Source organism: Saccopteryx leptura, chromosome 6, assembly GCF_036850995.1.
Source record: "Saccopteryx leptura isolate mSacLep1 chromosome 6, mSacLep1_pri_phased_curated, whole genome shotgun sequence".
Lineage (NCBI taxonomy): Eukaryota > Metazoa > Chordata > Mammalia > Chiroptera > Emballonuridae > Saccopteryx > Saccopteryx leptura.
In genome coordinates, this window is record NC_089508.1 from 8774115 (window position 1) to 8796603 (window position 22489).

The 22489-nt window shown below is 35.0% G+C and overlaps 1 protein-coding gene and 1 non-coding gene across 3 annotated transcripts in view; one reads left to right on the plus strand and one right to left on the minus strand.

The window, feature by feature from the left end:
• PAPOLA (poly(A) polymerase alpha) overlaps nt 1–22489 on the minus strand; it is a 60266-nt gene that overhangs the window by 20023 nt on the left and 17754 nt on the right. For both annotated transcript variants that reach the window (XM_066343129.1, XM_066343128.1), the window contains exons 3-15: nt 22381–22447; nt 20095–20176; nt 17724–17833; nt 17235–17288; nt 15176–15287; nt 14414–14503; nt 14185–14323; nt 12210–12282; nt 10800–10920; nt 9745–9829; nt 4517–4570; nt 3686–3805; nt 2271–2380 (exon numbers count right to left, since the gene is read on the minus strand). In XM_066343129.1, the coding sequence (XP_066199226.1) occupies nt 2271–2380; nt 3686–3805; nt 4517–4570; nt 9745–9829; nt 10800–10920; nt 12210–12282; nt 14185–14323; nt 14414–14503; nt 15176–15287; nt 17235–17288; nt 17724–17833; nt 20095–20176; nt 22381–22447 (1217 nt within the window). The remainder of the gene's footprint in view (nt 1–2270; nt 2381–3685; nt 3806–4516; nt 4571–9744; nt 9830–10799; nt 10921–12209; nt 12283–14184; nt 14324–14413; nt 14504–15175; nt 15288–17234; nt 17289–17723; nt 17834–20094; nt 20177–22380; nt 22448–22489) is intronic.
• On the plus strand, nt 16068–16198 carry LOC136377957 (small nucleolar RNA SNORA33). The gene has a single exon (XR_010746555.1). It is a non-coding gene; the product is annotated as a small nucleolar RNA SNORA33 (small nucleolar RNA).

Sequence of the window (22489 nt, forward strand, 5' to 3'; positions counted from 1 at the left end):
TCTACATGACTTGTTAGTTCTTAAATAGTTTAAGTTTGACATCAGTATTTTTACTTTGGAAAAAAACACTTCTGTGGTGCTCAGCAGGTGAAGGTATCACCCTCCAAGTCACTTTCAAAAAACCTAAGTGCTTTTGTTGTCACAATAACTAAGGGTTATTACTTGGTATGGATACCAATGGGGAGAGTTCCTCACAGTGAACAATGATACCATGTCCTACTTATATTCCTAAAGATAAAAAAAAAACAACATACTGATCAATTATATGAACCAAGAACTCAATTCAATCTTATATAAAAACCATGAAGTAATTTTTTTTTTAATTTTATTTATTCATTTTAGAGAGAAGAGAGAGACAGAGAGAGAGAGAAGGGGGGGAGGAGCTGGAAGCATCAACTCCCATATGTGCCTTGACCAGGCAAGCCCAGGGTTTCAAACCGGCAACCTCAGCATTTCCAGGTCAACGCTTTATCCACTGCGCCACCACAGGTCAGGCCCATGAAGTAATTTTAATATGAACTTTCCAGCAATGCAACTACCATATATATCAAGAGATCACCTTTTGTTCAACTTAAAACTTTAACTTTTATTATGTCACCACTGGTAATGCTGCTGGTCTCTTAATCAAAACAGGTAACACCTGTATCAACTGGTCAGTAGGAATTCAAACACCACACTGCTGCTGCTAATTCTACATATAGGTGTATTTCACCTGATCAAAATATGTCTTCCAGTCATTGCACCTAAGCAATTAATACTGAAATATATATTCTTTTCCTTTTATTTCTCCCTTATATTTAGTGTATGATACAAGCTTTTAAACAAATTATAACAGTTTTTTCTCTCTACTTCTCCAAAGAAGTAAAAAAATTTTAATGTTAAATCTGAATGTCCTTTGGGGAAAATTCATTGAGGACAGGTAAAACTGACACACACTAAACAATTTTTAATGGGGGGTAGGGAAAAGAGAGGTGTCCAAAAGAAACTTAGTCCCTAAAAAAGATGCAATTCGTCATTGTCTCTATGCACATTCATCATTCCCTTGAAAAGCTGCATCACTACAATCTACCATTTAAACAAGGTGTTTAAATTATACTGCCTAATTATATCTCAGGGTACAGTCAATCTGAAATGTAGCTCTAATCACCCTATTTGAGTCTATATCTGAAAAGGACAATAAATTTCCTCAAAGTCACCAAAAAATTTAGCTTCATAAATTTTTTTTTAATCAAGAGCGAGAGAGCGAGACAGAAAGGGAGAGAGATGAGAAGCATCAACTCGTGATTGTAGCACCTTAGTCGTCCATTGATTGCTTTCTCATATGTGCCTTGATCCAGGGGCTCCCGAAGAGTGAATGACCCCTTGTTCAAGCCAGTGATTTATGCTTCAAGCCACCGTGACCTTTTAGGCTAAAGCCAACGACCATGGGGTCATCATGTCTATGGTCCAACACTCAAGCTGGCCACCTCAGGGTTTTAATCCTGGGTACTCAGCATCCCAGGTCGACACTCTATATTCACTGTGCCACCACCTGGTCAGGCAGCTTCAGAAATTTCTCAGGTTCAAGATTATCATGGCAGTCAGACATAGACTTGGCCTTGTGGACAATCAAATATTCAGGTTGTTTCTAATAAGTAACTGTGGACAAATCAAACTTAAAATAGTTTTACTTAACTTTAGGCTTACCACAATGGGGGAAAAAAACATTTCTATACTACACAATACTAAAACTATAAGTAATCCAGAATCATTAAGATTATTTTGGTGACTATGGTTTACCACACCCAAGTACAGGGGGTCCTCGGGTTATGACAGTCTCGACATACAACGTTTAAAGTTTACAATGCTCATTCCCATAAAAAAACTTAAAAAAACTGAGACATGAGTGTTTTGGCTTGCACTATTAGTGCCGTCCTCCTGGGGGACATGGGCAGACTGCGGTCTGGTGGCGGCGGTGGAAGAATGTGCAGTGACACAAGTCCACACGCAGTCAGGCGCGTCATGAGTGAGGGAGCTGACATCCCCCGGTGCGCTTGTCTATGCCATTTTGGACTGTTAAAAGCTCAAGTGTTCCGTTTGTGTTAGGCAGGGTATGCTTCGACTTACACCAAAATTCAGGTTACATTACTGTCGTAGAAACAGAACTGTGTCGTAACCCGAGGACCCTCTGTAATTTTAACAGTTAATACAAATATCACTAAGGTATATACATGGAGACAAATTAATTCAAATATGCAAGTACACGTTTGTTTATCCAAATAGAGATATACCTGTATCTGTGAAAGACTGAATATCATAGGTGAGATCAACACTGAGATTTTCAGAGTTTTCGGTTTTTTTAAACACTAACCCAATCACCCACATGGTGCGGAATTCTTCCCTGAAAAGTAAAAAGAATATTACTGTAGTTTACCAGGATTTCATAAAAATACAGTTATCATGATTGACAACCTGAGAATGTGAAAAAACTTAAAATAGTAATGTATAAGCAAATTAAATAAAGTGATAAGCCCAAACTCCATCAAACTCAAAGCCCTCCCCACACACCTGTCCTCTATATCTCTATTAAAATTCAGAAACAACCAGGGTACTAGGACAAATACACTCGTATTTGTCAATCTACATATTGACACTCAATTTTCTTCGTGATGACCCTAAAGCATCAGATGCACTACAAAGAAAAATTACATTCAAACTAATGAAAGGGAACGTATATATTGTAGAAAATGCGGAACAAAAAGGAATATCCTAGCTATAAAAATTTAGCTAGAAGTTAATATACATTCCTTAAACCTTTAAAACACAACTGAAAAGGCTGCATGCGCAGAATTGACGCAGCATAGTAACTGGAACAAGGGTGATTCAGCTAGCTTTGAACATTTAATGGCGAATCCACTGAATGGACCAGATAATAATTAAGACTGGAGCAACAAAGAAATGCAAAGAGCTCAAATCCTCTCTTTCACATGATTACAGAAGAAAATAATCTGGAGCAATCAAAAGAATAGCTATTCTATTACTACACAATCTCAAATGACCCACTCCCTTATATTTGCAATCTTTCTTAAATGCTATTTTAATTTGTTAAAAAAGTCTCGCTACTAAAACTCCCAAATGCAATGAAGTATATATAGGCAAAACAGAAACTCATAAAGTAAGACAGCAACAATCAAACCAGAAACAGACTTATTATAAAAGACCTTGAAAAGTATGAAGTGAGCCTGATTTTAACGTATCTTCTCAATGTTCCAGAATACATCACAAATCAAATTTTTACAAAGTCAAATCCAAGTATGTTTTCTTTTAAAAATCTATAAGATAAAAAGCAAAGACTGATGCTTGGCATAACAGCCACTCTGACAGCCACTGTACAACAGGGCAAGAAAGAAAGGGTAAGAAATGCAGATCTGCAAACTTCGCACTGATTGGTTAGTGGGCACCTGACCACTACAGATGATTATCAGAGGAATTTATTTCAGAGGTAATTTTTCTCAAGTAGTAATTTTTGTCTTCAATGTTTCTAATCAGGAAAACCTAACCTATATGTAAATCTCGATGTGGTTTTGAGCTGTATTATAATCAATTTAACAGTGGTTCTAGTTATTAAAAATTGCCTATAAATGCTTCTAGGAGCAAAAGTTGAAAATGGAAAGAGGAAATCAGATCAAATGAGAAGGTGGCTTACTTGTCAGGATTTTCTTTGGGTGCTGGAAATGACTGAGGATTCACATGAGCCAGTGTAATAAATTCATTCTTCTCCAAACTTCCAACCAAGATTCGAATTTTTGACTCCACCAAGCCCACCCTGAACAAATGTCACTTAGTATTAATATGAATTCTGGTTAATTTTAAAAATAAAATAAAATCCTGATATGCCAAGATTGTGGGCTTGATCCTTGATCAGGGAGGGCACATACAAGAAATAACCAATGAATGCATAAATAAGTGGAACAACAAATTGATGTTTCTCTCTCTTACTTCCTCTAAAATCAATAAATAAATGAAAAACAAATCTGTTTCTGTCTCTCTCCCCTCCTCTCTCTATAATCAATAAATACATTTAAAATAAACACACACATACATAAAACACAAAATCAAATGTTTATGTAAAGTAGTATTATGAGGATCATACTTAAATACACAGGGAGCAGTTCAACTCTCTGGACCCCCATAGATAAAATGAAACCTTTACGTTCCAGCCAAAAATGCCGAAGATAAAATGGGAGAATAGAATCAAGCCACATTTCAAACTAGGAGGTTACAAGATATCCTTACAAATTATTATTTTTTAAAACACTTTAAATATACAGTTAGGAAGTGACACATGTATCTCTAAGGCAAACAGAATAAAAACTGTATATGAATCCCAAATTCCTCTATTTCTATTACAAGCAGTAAAGCTCCATTTCTGAATAAAACCAAACTGGGCGTTTTATGGACTTCCATCTCCTGAGCTCTGTGGTTATCTGATTAATTTGGAGTTTATTTTTTCTGTAAAGTCTAATCTTGTACTCACCATTCTAGGCGTTGCTTTTCTGTTGGTGCACTTGCTAGAAGTACAATATAATGCCTTTGAAGATAAAGACAACATGCTATTTATTTTATTTAAGTGCTTTTTGTAGGATATTAATACCATAATATAGTAAGCTTCATGAGTTATGTATCAGCATCGATTTAGCAAGGAGGAACTGTGATCTAAATATGTATATAGAATCATAAAAGCTAATTCCCAAGTTTCTATAACTACTGGCAAGTTTAATTCCTCTGAAAAGTAATTACATTATGAATAATTACCCCAAAAGCAGCTAAATTCAAGAATGCTGAATAAATATGAAATGATAATTTGGGTCAATGACGACAGGGGAATGCTTTACCTACAAAGTTAAAGAGCTGCTCACTAAAATATAATCCATTAGAACCAAGTTACTTCAATGGAAATAAAGCAACAAGATTGTAGCCACAAAAACAGCATGACTAAATATATACATTACATCAGTAACTTCAAAAAATAATAACAAACACATCATGCTTTTAAAAATTAGCAAAAATTAAGCCCAAGTTAATACTGAATGTCTCACGACCTTTCTCAAGTAACAGGATAAATTTTTGTGACAAAGAAGCAGCACCACTAATGTGAGGGCACCAAAGAAATCTTGTTTCTGTGCAGATTCCAATTCCATTGAAATTAAAGAAAAAGCAAGTTTTGCTTTTAGAAAATACCATCATGACCAAATATCTATTTTAAGTCTTTTAAAAACAAACTGTAACTGCGTACAATTCATACAGTTCAGCTGCATAAAACTAAAATGTTCAGTTCAATAAGCTCTTCCCCAGAATCTGTTTTAGGGGTGCTGGAAGCCAAACTTCTCACCAGAAATTTTACCTCAAAAAGCAAACTGTTGCCATGTCTAGTGTGGATACTGCTTTGAAAAGTCAGAACATAACCAAAATTTTTAAATTACTTTTTTCTTTCAAAAGGCTGAAACCTTTGTTATCTTTCACATCTGACAAATGAGATTTCTGGTCAAAAGCACATGTATGATCTAGGACCAGAAAAAAAGCTACCAACCCTAGTTCAAGTTAGCCCCTCCCCCAGCACCTCCACCAAAGACATTTAGGCAAGGGATACTTGCCTAATGAAGATTTGGCCAGTTTTAAGCATTTTTTAACCATACTCCCTTAAACAGACCACTTGATTATGCTCACAAAGTATGTGGAAAAAAATAGTTTCGATTCTTCACAACTATGTTAACCCAGACCTAAGACTTGGTTACATATACCATCTGTACAATGGGATACTTCCGCTCTCCGTGACAGAGGAATTGTTAAGTTCAAATGAGCTACCTATAAACTTACTGTAACAGAAGTAATATACATACATATGAACGCATAGCCAGATGGGTGAATATGCAGTCAAATCCACACAAGTCCTTACTTCCTTTACCAGTTTAATCTGTTCAGTATTATTTAAAGCAAACCAAATACAAATGACCCTTGAACAACACAGGTATGAACTGCATGGGTCCACTTATAGGTGGGTGTTTGTTTGTTTTTTCTTCAGTAAATAAATCTATCTTCCTTCTGATGTTAATAACATTTTTCCTCTAGCTTACTTTGTTAGGATAGAGCAAACAAAACTTAACATACAAACTGAGTTTAGCAATGACCTGTTATCAGTAAGCCTTCCAGTCAACAGTACACTATTAGTAGTTAAGTTATGGGGGAGTCAAGAGCTAGTCAAAGGTTTTGAACTGCATGGGGTTTTGATGTCCCTAACTCCTGCATTTTTCAAGGGTCAACAGTATATAGATCAAGCACAGATGGTTCAAATAAGTCACATGAAAGCACTTTTAAAAAGTCATGCATTTTGTGTACACAGAAAACCTCCTCTCAAGGGCCCTAACTGCTCTTAAATCAAACAAAATCATAACAAGATCAGTACCCGGACTTACACTTCCCTGGGAAATTGAAAATGGACAGATTTAAGAAACAAGAACAGGAAAGGGAGATGGAGGGAGAGCTCTCTGACAAAGTAGAACAACTTATAAAAGGAGACAACAAAGTATAAAAAGCAGCATGCATAAAGAACACCAGTCAGGTTGTTTGGGTTCACCTAGTTTAGGGACAAAACTCGCCTCTCTAGATCACTTCACCACACTATTAAAAAGGATATTCTTAATGACTGCCTGATTCTTCAACAAAAGTTTCAAGGATGTACATATAGTGTTCTCTAAGACAAAGATATAATCCATTTAAATATTTTTTTGGTAATTCAAAATTTCAAGTTGTGAAGCTTAAAGAGTTTAACTTTGGTTCTTAATGAAATGGGGAGTATCTATTCTGTACATTGTTTACAAACATGCATTTGTTTTAACACCGCTGAAAGTGTTCCACAAGTAACAAGTACTTATACTGAGGTTAAATGTTTACTTAGCCATATATAAGCAAATTTAAAGTGGTAGCTACAAAATACAATAATTAAGCCTAATAGAAATAACCTGCCATTAGGAACTTATTTATAAAGCAAAAACTCTTCCATCTAAGAAACTGAACAGAATCCCAGATCTTCAAATCCCTGAAAGCACAAAGGCCAAGTAGTATCTCTTCCAAAAATGTGACAACTCCTATTTTACACTGTCACTATCATGCTTATGATGCTCAGATGGCTTTAGGGACAGTTTGAAGTCTTCATGTAACAGTGATTAACTTAAAGATTATCAATTTCCAATAATAAATTTAAGTATAAAAATGTGCCCCACGTAAATTTTAAAAACTCCTTGGAACAGTTTAGTTACTATTATTACTTAATAACTACCCCCCCAGAAAGCATCATGTAAATAGGTTTCCTGGACATTTCATCACATTATTATTTTACTGGGGTAGATCATAGCTTATATATGCAGCGAAAAATCTCAAACAATCCATGCAAGTCCAGCTTTAAGTAACTCAGGACCAAGAATTATAGCTTCACTATTTTTAGAGTTTTTAAAAACATTATAAGGCTCAAGTATTCTATATATATATACTTCTTGAAATGATAGATTTCTTGCACTTTAGAGAACATTCTGGATTTTTTCCTAATACTTTCCTCCTTCCTTGTTTCCCAGTGAAATGAAACACCTGATGTATTCACATTTCCTAGGTTAACACTGAAGCACTTTATTGCTTTATTTATTTATTTTTTACTTAAGTGTCAACGAGTATCTCGCAAGGAAAAACATAAAAAATATTTTATTAGGACTACTTAAAATTTCACAAAGCAATGTTACGCTTTTCACAAGGAACGATGTTTTGTCTTAAAAAGCAAGATAACTTCCTCCATGGTTCTCTCCTTTCCAAGAATGGCAAACAGGTATATTACATATGATTTAAAATCCTACACATCAAAATACTTGCAGGACATATTTCAAATAAGGTTTAACCAACTTTGACTCAAGAGAAAACTTAAGAACTTCAGTTCAGTGTACAGCCAATCTTTGGACTATTTCATATGTTTTTAAAAATTCATATCTGTGAATACCTCTGAAGTCTAATAAAAGTATTTACTAGAAATTTGGGGAGAAGTTTTGAATACAATTTGGTATAGATAAAATTAGACCACTGTTGTCATATCTTCAAATCTGTTTTCCAAAAACTCACAGCTGAAGTTTTCATTTTGCTGATATAATTTCTTCTATTTGTTGCTACATCCTCATGTCTAATTATGTTTAAGGTCATTTGTGATAACCAAAGGACTGTTTCAAGATAATTCAGTATAAACATAGTAATCTACATCTTTTAATCAGTCAACTGAAGAGCTCACATGTACTATTTGGCATTGATTGAAAGATAGCCTAAAATTTTTAAAAGAAAAAATTAAGCAAGCTTTAGAAAAATCTTCAAAGTTCTAGTAATACAAATTTATTCAAACAAATAACACTATCAAGGTTTGTTCAATTTCAACAATAATCTTGCTTAAAATGAAGAAAGATACTTAGGTACTTTCAAGAATTTCATTCTACCCACCTCTCACCCTATAAGGAAGTGAAATAGGAAAAATAGTAAATCCAGCTTCATCTTTGATTCTCAGGGATTAAGAGATGCTGATACTTCTCTACAAACCAATTTATTATTCTCCATACAAGTAATTATGTACTCTATAATGTAGTTTTTAAAGTATCAGAAAATATGTTCATTAGTTTAAATGTTCAAAAGTACTTCTTCCACACTGGTTCAAATAAAAAACAAAGAAAAATTATCTTCCAAATGGAAAAGCACAACTTACGGGGAATAAGTAATAAACAGAATATTCGATGTTATGCTATTTAAATGTTTACTGACAGGTAGTGCTTCCAGAACACAACAATTAAGCTGGCTCCATCATTGCTTTATCATGCAAAAGATACAAACAAAACACAGAGACATCATGAAGGTCATCATTCTTGTTTTTAATTGGGGAAATAGAATAAAGCAATCTTGCTTAGATTATTACAAAACACAATCCACAAGATCAAATGGTCAGGAAAGTTTCAAGCATTAAAGAAAAAAATTTTAGTGGGACTTTGGCAAATTTTCAGCTCAGGGCAAATAAAAGTGCAAGTCCATTTTTTTAAAAGTAAGATTTATTGTAACTTACAATTTTCATCAAAACCAACACATTCAGGCTTTTAACCTGTACTAAGGTGTTAAACCATTATATTAAAACCTTTAGTAAAAACTATTACCCCCACTTAGATTCCAAAAGAATTACTTGTAGAAATATCTGAAGGGGCTTTATTAACTTTAGAGGAAAACTACATGTAGGCCAATAGTATCGGTAAGTATTGAAAACATTTGACTATAAATGCTGACATGTTATTAGCTTTGCCTATATTATAGAGAATCTTAATGTTTCCAGAAATAGCTGGAAATACTTAGTTTTGTAATAGTGAATATTAATTATAAATTTTGACAGTCCACTTCTTTGCCAAGGTATACAGGTTTTGAGATCTGGTGAGGACTAACATGTGCCTACAAAACTGACGTTGCTATAAATACAGGAGGAGGTTACAGAAGGCAGCGAAACTGTAGGGACTACACTTTACCTTGACAGATAAAAAAAGGGAGGGGGGTTCACTAGAAACAGTACACCCTTTGTGACAGGAAAGTTCTATAGAAGATATTTAAAGGAAAATTCAAAACTACATTAGTCTAGAAAGAAGAGATTTCACATACGCAACCATTACTTAAGAGAGCAACATGTCCGACATGCCTTAAAATACATACTTGTACTTTTGAAAGAAGTTTGGAGCTTCAAAAAGTTTGGACCACTCTCCCTTACTCAGCAAAATTTCATCTGTGATAGCAAGACCTAAATTAAAAACATATTAAAATGTTTGCATGGTTCAGTCTAACAATCTAGAGTTTTAAAGATCTTAAAACATACCACATGCGTTCACTATAACCCTAAAATAATTTTAACAAAAGCAATTTAAGTCAATGACTTCAGAGCATAAAGGTTCTTACATACATAAACACTTTTCGAAAATGCTAGAGGATTTTTTGAGAGCGAGGTATCCGGTAAATTACCACTATTCTAAAATGTCATGCTCACAGAATGACTCTCTCCAAAAACTGAAGCACTGTAGTTACCAAGGAAAGTTTTCCCAAAAGCTTGTTTCTTGTCTGGCTAAAAACATGCTTACTGCTGATTCTAAAAGATAGCAACATCTTCCCACGAAGAGCCCGTTTAGACTAACAGAAAAGACTTTCACACATCTGAGTTTGAAGCTGGTAGTCATACAGCTACTTCTATTTCTTAGATAGACTCGTGTCAGTCAAATCAAACAATCCTGTTCTGGTAACTTCCCTCAAAACTGTTTGGCAATAGCTGTACCTTCACACTAATAGTACAACTGAGATTCAGAAAAGTTTAGAGGTTCTTCCAAAATAATGGGAAGTATAGACCCAAGCCTCCTCAAAAGAGCTTTCCAAGAATATATAGCCTGCTAACAACATCGCGTGCCACACAGTAGAGACAAACTATCATTTAAAGTTTTACATGGCAATAGTTAAGTATGGCAGTAAATCAGCCCCAAAAGGCCCTTCTTAGAGTATGGCTTTAACTGTTGGTTAATCTTCCAATATATAATCAAAATACTGCCTAAAAGGAATTACACTTTTTCAAGTCAGTTCACAAATATATATTGTAATCAATAAAAACACCAAAATTCACCTCAGTGAATGCTCTCTTCAATCTAAATTGTACACCCGACTACAGGGTCTACATTGGTTATGTAAGTTCTCTGTGTAGAAAGGAGAACAGAAGGATAGCCACTTACCTTGTTTAAACTCCTCAACCATGACCATCCGTGTTGAAACGGACACATTGTACGTGGAGTTCTGCTGTGGGTATGCTGGTGTAATTATAGGCATAAGATGGTACCTATCACTGGGGTTTACCTACATACAACAACAGCCAATCAGTTTCTTCAAGTACATATGCAACAGATATTTGGACTTTTTACCCCTTGTTAAAACTGAACCAATGATTAAGTTTTATTTCATTCACAGCTGGAGTTGAGAAAGAAAAAACATGGGAGGAGACATTCTTTTTATAAGAATTCTTTACAGAATCAAGATTTTGTCTAAACTAATTGTTCAGATCATGTCAGCATGACTATTCTGGCAGCCTTACTAGCAACAGTGTGCCTAAGGGTCTACTTGGATGGCTACTGATGTTTAGTTTTTCTTTTTTCAACAACAGAAATGGGGATGCACACACAATTGTACTTTCAAGAAATATATTCCAATGTTCTGTGTAAAGCAAACTTTAAACCACCTGAAAACTTCCGGTCTAATAGAACCTCAACTCACATGTAATGAAGCTTAGCTCACTCATGGTGGAACTATGCTATCTATGTTGGTATCATTTTAAGAGATAACAAAATGATTTAAAAACTGTTCATCTTAATCTATACACTAAGGGTAAGTGGCATATTTCCGTGAAGAAAACTATACTCATCCCTCCAAAACTGTCTTGGGGTTTGGAAAACTTGAAAGTACGATAGTTTGATGTGTTAAGAACTTAAAACTGACAATATTTTTGAAAGTGTAAGATAGGAAAACAATGTAGAAAAGAATTTTATAAATCCCTAAAGCTTTATTCTAACCTGAATAAAGTACACGTTGCTAACATTTAAACTGAGTAAGCAATAAAGATCATAACTTTCTAAGAAGCAGAATGGAAGTTCTTTAGCCCAACCTTGTTTTTATAATCTTTAATACCCAAAACCAATTCTTATAATTACATCATAGAAATTAAAGTGGTATTTCTTAGAAGGTTTCTGCCACAGGTAAACATTAAGCAACAGTTTTCCTATAACAACTCAATTTTTTAACAGAATACTTAGATCAAATAAAAAAATACAGGGATTTTTAGTATCCTTTTATTTTTTTTTTTTTAAGCACAAATGCCCACACAACTTTGACTTACAAGGTAGTTCTATATAAAATAAAATGTTAGTGAACTTGATATTACGAACTATGTACAATTAAGTGTAGTTTACAGGGTACATAATTATGCTTCTCACATGAGAGGACAATTATAGTTGAGGTAATCTAAAAAGAAGTGCAATACGAACAGGTCACTCATATGTAAAAGGATGGAAAGTCTCCCTGAAGTTTATGCAGATGACTTTTACTTGTTATTGCAGAGTGTGAATTTGTAGGGGAAAAAATAATACACTAACCCTTGGGTCCCATACAGGCAAATTAAGATTGCATTCTTCAGGCTGTTTCAATAGCACTGGATTTGGCCATTCCCTGTTTAAAAAGAGTGTAGCACTTGATAAGACTTGGATATTACCATCTAAACGTATTTTGTTAAACATACAGCATTGTGAATGTGATCCTTCTTCATTCATTTTGCCCTCGTGGTACATATAATAATCTTTTATTCCTGTTGACGTTAAGACTACTTGAAATACTTTTCTTCTATGAAATTAAACCATTTGGTAACTTTCTCAGACTGCAGTCAAACATCTACTCTATTTCTCAAAGAACTTAGATAAAGCACTATTTAAATTAAAAAGTATTATCCCACAACATCTAATATGTTCACCTCTACCCTGAACTAGATAAATCCCTCTTAAGAGGCAAAAGTCCTGTCTTTACACTAGCTCCATCCAAATACAACCAAGAATGAAAAGTTAACGCATTACAGGCAAAGTATAAATAATAATAAAAACTGATTAGGAAAATTTTTCTCTACTTCATGACAAGAGTTATGAGTATGTGTAATAAAACTTTGTGACATGAACATATTATTTTCAAGGTGCATCCTATGAATTAGCTACTTCAGTCATTTATGGAGTAGATTAAAAACTAGAAAACATTTACCATACCTAACATCAAGGTTAACATCTTAGAAATGGTATTTGCTATGTATGTGTAACATTAAAAAAATTCTGACATCCTTTAGTCATTCCCATCAAACTGATTATATGTGATTAAGTACTATAAAATCCGAAAATAACAGACTCAGTATTAAAAAGTGTAGCAGAAAATAAAAGTGTGGGAGAGTTCTACATTATCAACTGTAATCCAAAAACTCTTTATTTTTATAAAATAACTAAAAGACTCTTTTTCTTCAGAGGGAGGAGGTATAGAAGTTAGCAGAAACAAGGAGGAAGGAAAAAAATCTCTAAAATCATTTTCATTAAAACCAAGAACCTGCCCCAGCCAGTTGGCTCAGTGGTAGAGCGGTGGCCTGTCACGAGTATGGCCTACGTTTGATTCCCGTCAAGGCACACAGAAGCGACCATCTGCTTCTTCACCCCACCCCCTTCTTCTCCTACAGCCATGGCTTGGTTTGTTAAAGCAAGTTGGCCCCAGCGCTGAAGATGGCTTCATGGCCTCTCCTCAGGCGCTAAAACAGCTTGGCTGACGAGCAATGGAGCAACAGCCCCAGACAGGCAGAACATCACCTGGTAGGGGCTTGCTGGGTGGATCCTGGTCAGGGTGCATGCAGGAGCCTGTCTCTATGCCTCTTAATAAAAAAAAAAAACAAAAAAACCAACAAAAAAAGCCCCTAAACTTTGGGGCCAAATCAGCTAATATAAAATGGCAATCTCTTCTTATCTTATTTTTCTTAAAGAAAAAATGCTGTTTGACAGATGCAAAAATGCTGACACAAGGGCACTTAAAAATGGAAAATCTCTCCAGGGTTAATGACTAATCTCAAAGGGAGGGTCAACTGCCTTTTTTCAAGCACTTATAGTTACTGCATCTTAATATTTTATCAAATATAAACGGGCAGCTGAAAACAAAAACAATCACAAGAAACTAAGGGCCTATAGATTTAGAAGAATTCAAAGGGTAAAAGGTTGGAATATATAAGTTCATCTAAGGTAACTGATATCCCAACCCTATCTAGTCTTTGATTTCACAGACATTACAGTTAAGATTTAGAGTTCAGTTAGAGGTAAGTTTATACGTGGAGGTACTAATAGCAACTGCCATAGCACCCTGGGAAAGCTAGGGGAAAGGAATGGAATTAAGTTTGCCAGTTTACATACATGATCCTCCCCCCCCCCACAGTCTATCTAAGTGGCTAGATCGTGAACTAAGATTTGAATCTGATACCAGCTGCAGAAATGTCATAGAAATAAGACTAAACTTCAGTGTCTACAATCAATTTTATTTTAATATAATCTAAACACATACCATTTAGAAAATACCAAGAAAAATTTATGTACAAGAGTTGATGCTATTGCATTTGGATAAAGCTGGCAAGTTCTTGCTACTAGCATAGCCCAGGAAACACCACCGAGGAAACCTAAGATATTGGAATAGATGTTGTGGCCTGTTGATAAGGGAAAAGCAAAAAGAACAGTTAGTGTTGAATCAAAGTTTAAATAGTTTTAATAAGCTAGCCAACAAATTCTGAACTCACGTTTGGCCCACAGTTTGATAGCTCTCAGAGTCAACCTGAAGTTGTCAATGTTTGGTACTAGGTGTAAAATTTCATCGGTTACCCTACAACCTGATTAATAAGAATGGAAGAAAAAAAAACCAGCATTAAATAACAAAAATTTTAATAATATTCCTTTTAAGTTTTCTGAGATTAATGTCAAATTAAAAATACTTAATTTGAATCAGTAATGTTAATTCAACAAGAAGGCAAATAAAAAACCTAAAAGTTTGATCTATTACAAATGCTACCGTCAACTAAAGAATCTGAACTGTAATCTGCCTAATCTCAAACTTTCAACCCATAATTGAACTTCTTCCACTCCACATACGTTGAGCACAGTTTGATCCACTTAAATTGCAAAGAATTATTCAAGAGCATAGTAACAATCAATGATAATCAAAAGTGTTCAAAGACAATCCTTTCAACACAACAGTTAAAAACATTACAAAGGGCACCGGGGATCAAACTAATTTAGTAAAACCCAAATTAGCAACAGGTTATGTTGCACAGTCTTTACATGTCCCAGGAAATTAAAAAAAAAAAAAGTTACAAGATAAGTAAAATAAGTTAGCAAATACCCTCTAAAGTCTAACTATTTTAAATAAAGCACATGTAACTCAAGTCTCTATGGATAACGACTATGGCTACAAAAGGCTTCATTCATTACAAGACCTGAGTTTAAAACTATTTCATATTTGACAGGAAGTGCTACTATGCAAAAGGAAGTAGGTTTTGACATACCGTTAAGACTTCTTATACATCTTATATCTAAATTTTTAAGCAGACTGTCATCCCGTAAATCCAAGTCTTCTGGAATAGTCTGCAGTGCTAATCTTGCAAATAAAATATCAATCTAAAACAAAAACAAAACTTAACATTCTGTATCTGTCTATTTTTTAGGCATTTCTTTAAAAAAGAAAACAACACTCCTTCAAGCCGAGTTCTTCTCATTAACTACGAACATGACAACGCCTCCGCAAGTCCAGAGTGTTAATTCATGCCAGAGGCATGTTAACCAGATACTGTTAAAACATGACCATATGAAACAGAATTTACACAAATACATGTTTTAATCATACTAAGTTTTGGTTTACTAAGTTTTTTAAATGCATCTATTGGATTTACTAAGTTTGCTAAACCATCTATATAAACTGTAAAATGATGACATACTAAAAGGTGCACAAATATAAGGCCATACATATCCTTACTTAGCCCAAATATTCCTGTCAGTAAAAAAGAAGCTCCAACTGAACTATTACATTATATTTCTCCAACTGAGTTTTGACAAAGAAAACAAAAACTGGCTAATTTTGAAGGCTTCTCCCCCCCCCCCAAAAAAAAGGTTGGTGTGCAAAAAACTCTTAGCACAGACTTGTTAATTATTCCTGAGGGTATGACTTCAGATGCTGCTAGAGGTATGCCTTTTATAAGATCACTTCAGAAACAAGTGTTTTAAGATTTTACTGTGAAAACACATTCACATGTACCTATAGGATAGAGAAAAACTGTATACATACAAATAGCACCTGTGATGTTGCATAAGTTTTCCAATAAAATATATTCCAAAGCCTCAATTTAAAGAGAAATAAAGATTATATGCTCACAAAAATATTAACTCAAAAAGCAACTCAGTAAGCCAGCCAATGAATCTGCTTATCTGAATGTGTTTCTGCGGAAATTTGGAGAAAGCTGGCAATAGTAAAGCCATGTTACGAGCCTTAAAGACATTTCAAGTCATTAAGGTCCCTGAAAATGGCTATAAGGAAGAAAAAAAAAAAAGCAAGTCAGTGATGACACTGATATTTAAAAAAAGAAAATTATTTCACAAAATGTTGAAATGGAAAAACACTCCCTAAAATATTATTTTATTATACAATGTAGAAATAGAAAACACCTTAAAATATTTCAAGTAACCACCTGGCTTTCATCTCCACCCTGAAAATTTTACACAACTGAGTTAATTCTCCCACAGAAAAAAAAACTCCCTGTTCTTTCTGGGAAACAGGGAACCACCATACATTACAGATTGCTTTATATTCAATTATACATTGACAGTAAGTTAAAACTACCTGAACTTGATAATCTTTTACTAAATTTAACATTTTATTTCTACTTACTAATGTTAGTCATTTGCTTGTTCATAAAAGACTGAGTTGGCATCTTATGCAGCAATTATAGAAACCACCTGTTTTGCAAAAACAATGATGTTTTCAAAATTTTATGATCTTCACTGTTACTATCAGTGACTTTGCAGCCACGTCTTCTGTATGGGAGAAGTAACCTCATAACTAAAGTTGCTTCTCTGTCACTTTGTTCCAATTACTTTCACTACACATGCTGAAAGCAGCAAAAATCAGCGTGCGGCCTCTCAGAGTCTGAGCTCGTACATCCTCCCCTATCGGAAAATACGTCAGCATACATAATATCAGGTCACAATTTTCTCCCAACTTCTTGAATATTTAATTTAAATGAAGTCAAGGTAAAGTTTGTTTATAAAATATATTGGTTTTAATTAGACTAAAAGTGTACAAAATTTGCATATGCAGAAACTACCAACTGTTTTGTAGCAGTATTTTATTGTTAGTTCATTACTTCTGTCTATATTTTAGCTATTTTCACTATACTCTTAAAACACTAAAAATGGTATTTTTCTAAGAACAAGCAGTCACTTCCATTATAGAAACTTATTTCTTGTATCACACCAATTCACCAGTTATAAAACTTTTTTTAAAATCAAGTTTTTAACCTACATTGATCAAAATTACACATAGCAAAACCGTCTATCTGGACTACACCTTACCTCTATCCCATCAAAACATAGTTTGATAACTGGCACAAATGCCTCTTCAACGGCCTGTAAGAAAATCAAACAAATTCAGTCTCTGACCCTCCACATTAGACCTATACTAATTTCAGTACTTTTAAATGAATGTGATATTTCAAATTGTTAAAAAGTAACTTAGCATAACACCTGACAGACTGGGCTTCTCAGCTTTAACAAACTAACTAACCTAAGTTCTAATCCTCGATCTCTAACACTAGGATGTGTGATCATGTCCAAAATGCTTAATATTTATTTTGTTTGCCTCGTTTCCTACTCTGTACACGAAATTACAGATTTGTGATTTTAGGCTTATTGTAAAGAATAAAATGAAAGCAAGCATTTATGTTAAGCACTTAAAAAGGGTTTGGCAAATTTCAGGAGTTCAATAATGATGGCTATACCATAAAATTCACTCAATTGACTAATTTTTATAACTCCTCCCCTTTTACCCGAACTTTTACGCACTCTTAAATCTTTTACTTCTTCTTGTAATTTCAACTTATCATAGAAAGAGGTGAAAAAGTCACTTCGGTCAACATGTCTTGGTGCAACACACAACGCATCGATGTCGGCACCTAAAAAAGATGAAGCCTGTCAATTATTAATTACTACGCTGAGAATCTGTTAACGTCACACTGGTGAGTATCTAAAACCACACCCCTCCCCTTAAAAAAAAAGTCAATACAGGAACAACATGATTCTAATTAATGGGGTATGTTTTTACTGCAGCATCCTTTAGTTGCAATGACCCAGGTGAACTGGGAGACAAAGACTAAGATAAGACTTCTATGGTGGAGAGAGAGGATTTAATCAAGAATACGTCCAACATCTGGCCCTGGCCAGGTTGCTCAGTTGGTTAGAGCTTTGTCCCAATTCACCAAAGTTACAGGTTCAAGTCCTGGTCAGGGCATATACAAGAATCAACCAATGAATGCATAAATAAGTGAAACAACAAATCAATGTTTCTCTAATAAATAAAAATTTAAAGTTTAATAGAATAAAATCAATAAAAAACTTTAAAAGTTTTAAAAAGTAAAACTCAATAAATAAAAAAAATAACTGAGCTAACATTTTGATGTCATTAATCATAAACATGTTCTTCAGTGAAACAAAGAAACCATTTTCTTCTATACATTGTGTAACAGGCACTTTTAGTCTCCTGCATATCCCCCAAATGGGACCTACAGGATAAACATCAATAAGGACCACTGACAAGAAGCCAATGAGGTTGATCGTGGTAAGATATTTGTTATTAATTTAGTGCTTGGTAGCAGGCCAACACTGAGTATGTAAGGAGAACACAAAAAAGACAATTAGAATCAGTAATCAGGATCTTACAAGGGAGCGATGTAACTGTAAAATCAGGTCACAGTCATTTTCCTAAGACTCAGCAGCTGAGGCCCCACCGTGAGGGCGTTCTGGGGCCTATGCACACAGCAGTGCACAGCACACTGCTTTGTGGCAGATAACTTCTAACACAGAGGCCAGTGGCTAATGGTTGAAAAACACAGCCTCAGAACACCCCAGAAGAACCCTAGCTCTGCTGAGGTGGCTGGGTGAGTCTGCTCAAGCTGTATTGCCTCTTTAAGTCTAGGCTCCTATGTTACATGAGAATAGCGTTGAGGAATAAAAAGATAATGAAGACCAAGAACAGATTTGCTCCATGCTCAGTAGAGAAAGGCTCAGTAAATGTTCTCTGCCATGATATTTTTGTGTATTTACCTGCACAGAGGAGAAAACTACAAGTGTCAGTAAGAAAATCCACAGGCCCTGGCCAGCTGGCACAGTGGTTGAGCGTTGGCCTGGCATGTGGATGTTCCAGGTTCAATCCCGAGTCAGGGCACACAGGAAAAGCAACCATCTGCTTCTCCACCCCTCTCCCTCCTCTCCCTCTCTTGTAGCCATAATTGGTTTGAGCATATCACGCTGGGTGAGTATGGCTCCATGGAGCCTGTCTCAGGTGCTAAAAATAGCTCGGTAGCGAGCATAGCCCCAGATAGGCAGAGCATCAGCCCTAGACAGGGGTTGCCGGGTGGATCCCAGTTGGGTACATGTGGGAGTCTGTCTCTCTACCTCCCCTCCTCTCACTTAGAAATGAAGAAGAAGGAAAAGAAAGAAAAAATCCACAGGTGTTTTTTAAAAGCTTTAATTCATTTTTGTTCTGGTTTCCAGAGCAATATTCCTCGGGCAGAAGAAACGACATGAGAGCTGCACTGTTCAGAAGAACCTTCCAATGGGAAAAATGTTCTATAGCCACACTTTCCAATATGGCAGCCACTAACTGTATGTGGCTAGTCAACATTTAAAATGTGACTACTTTTACTGAGGAACTGAATTTAAAATTTTAGTTAATACTGCATTGCACAGCACAGGTATAGAAAGCATCATTTTATTTTTCTTTTTACCTAATTTAGGCTCCTTGAAGTACTACTCTCTTTAATGTAAATTTAAGCTGTTATGATATGCCATATGCAACTGAGAGGGATACATCATTATAATTTTAAGAACTAAAAGAATATTCTTTCTCGCCTGATCAGTGATGGCACAGTGGATAGAGCATCAATCTGTGATACTGAGGTCCCAGTTAGAAATCCGAAGTTGCTGGCTTGAGTGTAAATTCTCCCGCTTGAGTCCAAGGTCGCTGGCTTGAGCAAGGGTTACTGGCTCCGCTTGAGCCCCCCAGTCAAGGCGCATATAAAAAGCAATCAATGAATAACTAAAGTGCTGCAACAACGAGTTGGTATTTCTCATCTCTTTCCCTTCCTGTCTCTCTCTCTTCCTCTCTCTCTCAATAAATAAAAGTATTCCTTCTCAAAATAATTAAAACATTATTTACCTTTTGTGTGTACTCCTAATCTGTAGGATCCAAATGTAAAAATTTTTCCTCCAACATTTTCAATTACAGATTGTGGAAGATTCTGTTGAAACAACAAAAAAAAATGGTTATTTTCTCAGTGGAGCAAAACAAAAATTATTTCAAATAACAATATACATTAAAAATAGACAAACAGAAAAGGCCAAGGAAGATTTCAGTGAAAATTTATATAGAAGGTAAACAAATTCTATAAACTCTACAAAACACCAGGCTTTTATAGATAACCTCATTTGAAATGGAAGCAATTTTCAATTTTTAATGAGTGTTCTATAGTAAAGACCCTTACTATGTATTTTAGAACTTTGCCACATTTCTGGAAACTGCATTAAAGATGACTATGGTAAAGGTGGTTGTGTGATTATACAGGAGCAATGAACCAGAGATCTTACTCAAAACAAGGATGCTGCATAAACCATGAATGTTAGAATATAACAAAACATATTCTGGTTGCTTAAAAGATTATATTATATGCAATGATTATAGCAAATATCCCATAGTACATCAGAGTATAATTTTACCATATCAAAATGGACTGATTTTGAGTCCAATACTGGTACATATGGTTTCGTTTTTCTTCAATTTCCAAGACTTTGGTGAAATGATTCTGAGCAGAACTAAACTTTCTTAAGACTAGAAACTGATGCTTTCTTAAGACTAGAAACACCAGAAACAGGAGAAAAGAAAGCATTTAAAACCACCTTTCTGACCCTGTCGTTGAAGGACCATGGTAAATATCCCTGGTGATAAGGATAATTTCTGCCCAAACAAAAGATAATTTTAATGTATGCGAGGGTCAATTATTTCTCTGTATCTTCTAATCACTCAGTGTAGTAAAGTACTATTTAGTACCAGAGTAAAGAGGAGACCAATCTCTCCCTCTGCCCTGCCAAAATGATTTCAATGAAATGTTACTTCATATTCCAAAAACCATAAAAATCTTTACAGCACAGGTATAGAAGGCATCATTTTATTTTTCTTTTTACCTAATTTAGGCTCCTTGAAGTACTACTCTCTCTAATGTAAATTTAAGCTGTTATGATATGCCATGTGCAACTGTAAAGATTCAGGGACTCCCCTGCATTTTAAGGACTCATTTGATCATCACTTAAAAAAACAGAAAATCTATATACATAATATTACATTTGTTGAAAGCTGTCAAGGCCAAGAACCACAAAAGACACCAAACAGCCAAAGCAATATTAAGAAAGAACAAACAACAAAGCTGGAGGTATCATGCTACCTGGTATCAAACTATACTAAAAGGCTATAGTAATCAAAACAGCATGGTACTGGCAAGAAACAGACACCCAGATCAAGGAAATAAAATAGAGAGCCGAGAAATAAACCCAACCTATATGGTCAACTAATCTATGACAAAGAAGGCAAGAATATGTAATGGGGTGAAGAGAGACTCTTTCAATAAATGGTGTTGAGAAAACTGGATGGAGACATGCAAAAAAACAAAAACAAGACTGGGTCACTGTCTTACACCATATACAAAAAAATTTTAAATGGATTAAAGACTAAAATGTAAGACTTGAAACCATAAAACTCCTAGAAGAAAATAGGCAGTAAACTCTTTGACATGGCTCTTAGCCATTTTTTTGGGGATATATGTCTTTTCAGGGGAGGAAAACAAAGAAATAATAAACAAATACAAGATTCTCCCATATTTAACATATATTTTTAAAGTACCTTTCCAGAGAAATAGCTATTATTTCAGTAAAGTGTATAAGCAATTACTGAGTTTCAGCTTTGAAATGTTGCAACCAAAAAGGTACTTCTTTAAAAAAAGAAGGCCCTTGGCTCAGTGGATGGAGCATCAGCCTGGCATGCAGATGTCCCAGTTCAGTCCCGGGTCAGTGCTCACATGAGAAAGGACCATCTACTTCCCTTCCCCTCCCTCTCTCCCTTCTCTCTCTCTTCTCCTCTAGCAGCCAGTGGCTTGACTGGTTCAAGCAACGGCCCAAGGTGCTGAGAACAGCTTGGCTAATTTGAGCATTGGCCCCAGACCGGGGCTGCCGGGTGGATCCCAGTCGGATCCCAGTTGAGGCACATGCAGGAATCTGTCTATCTCCCCTCCTCTCACTTAAAAAAAAAAAAATTCACTGAATTCAGTTCAGTTTTTCCTGTTTTCAAAATAACTAGAAAACAATACATAAATTCTGTTTTCAAGACTCTAAATCTACTCACACAACAGGTTACAAAAGACAACTGCTATGTTCATATACAAGTAAGTCACCTTACCTTGCTTTCACTGATTTCTCGTATCCACTCTTTTACCAGATTATTTAATTTTCCCAAAATTAATATCCTGTTGATAAAGTAAATACTAATCATTAAACTGTTTGTTATT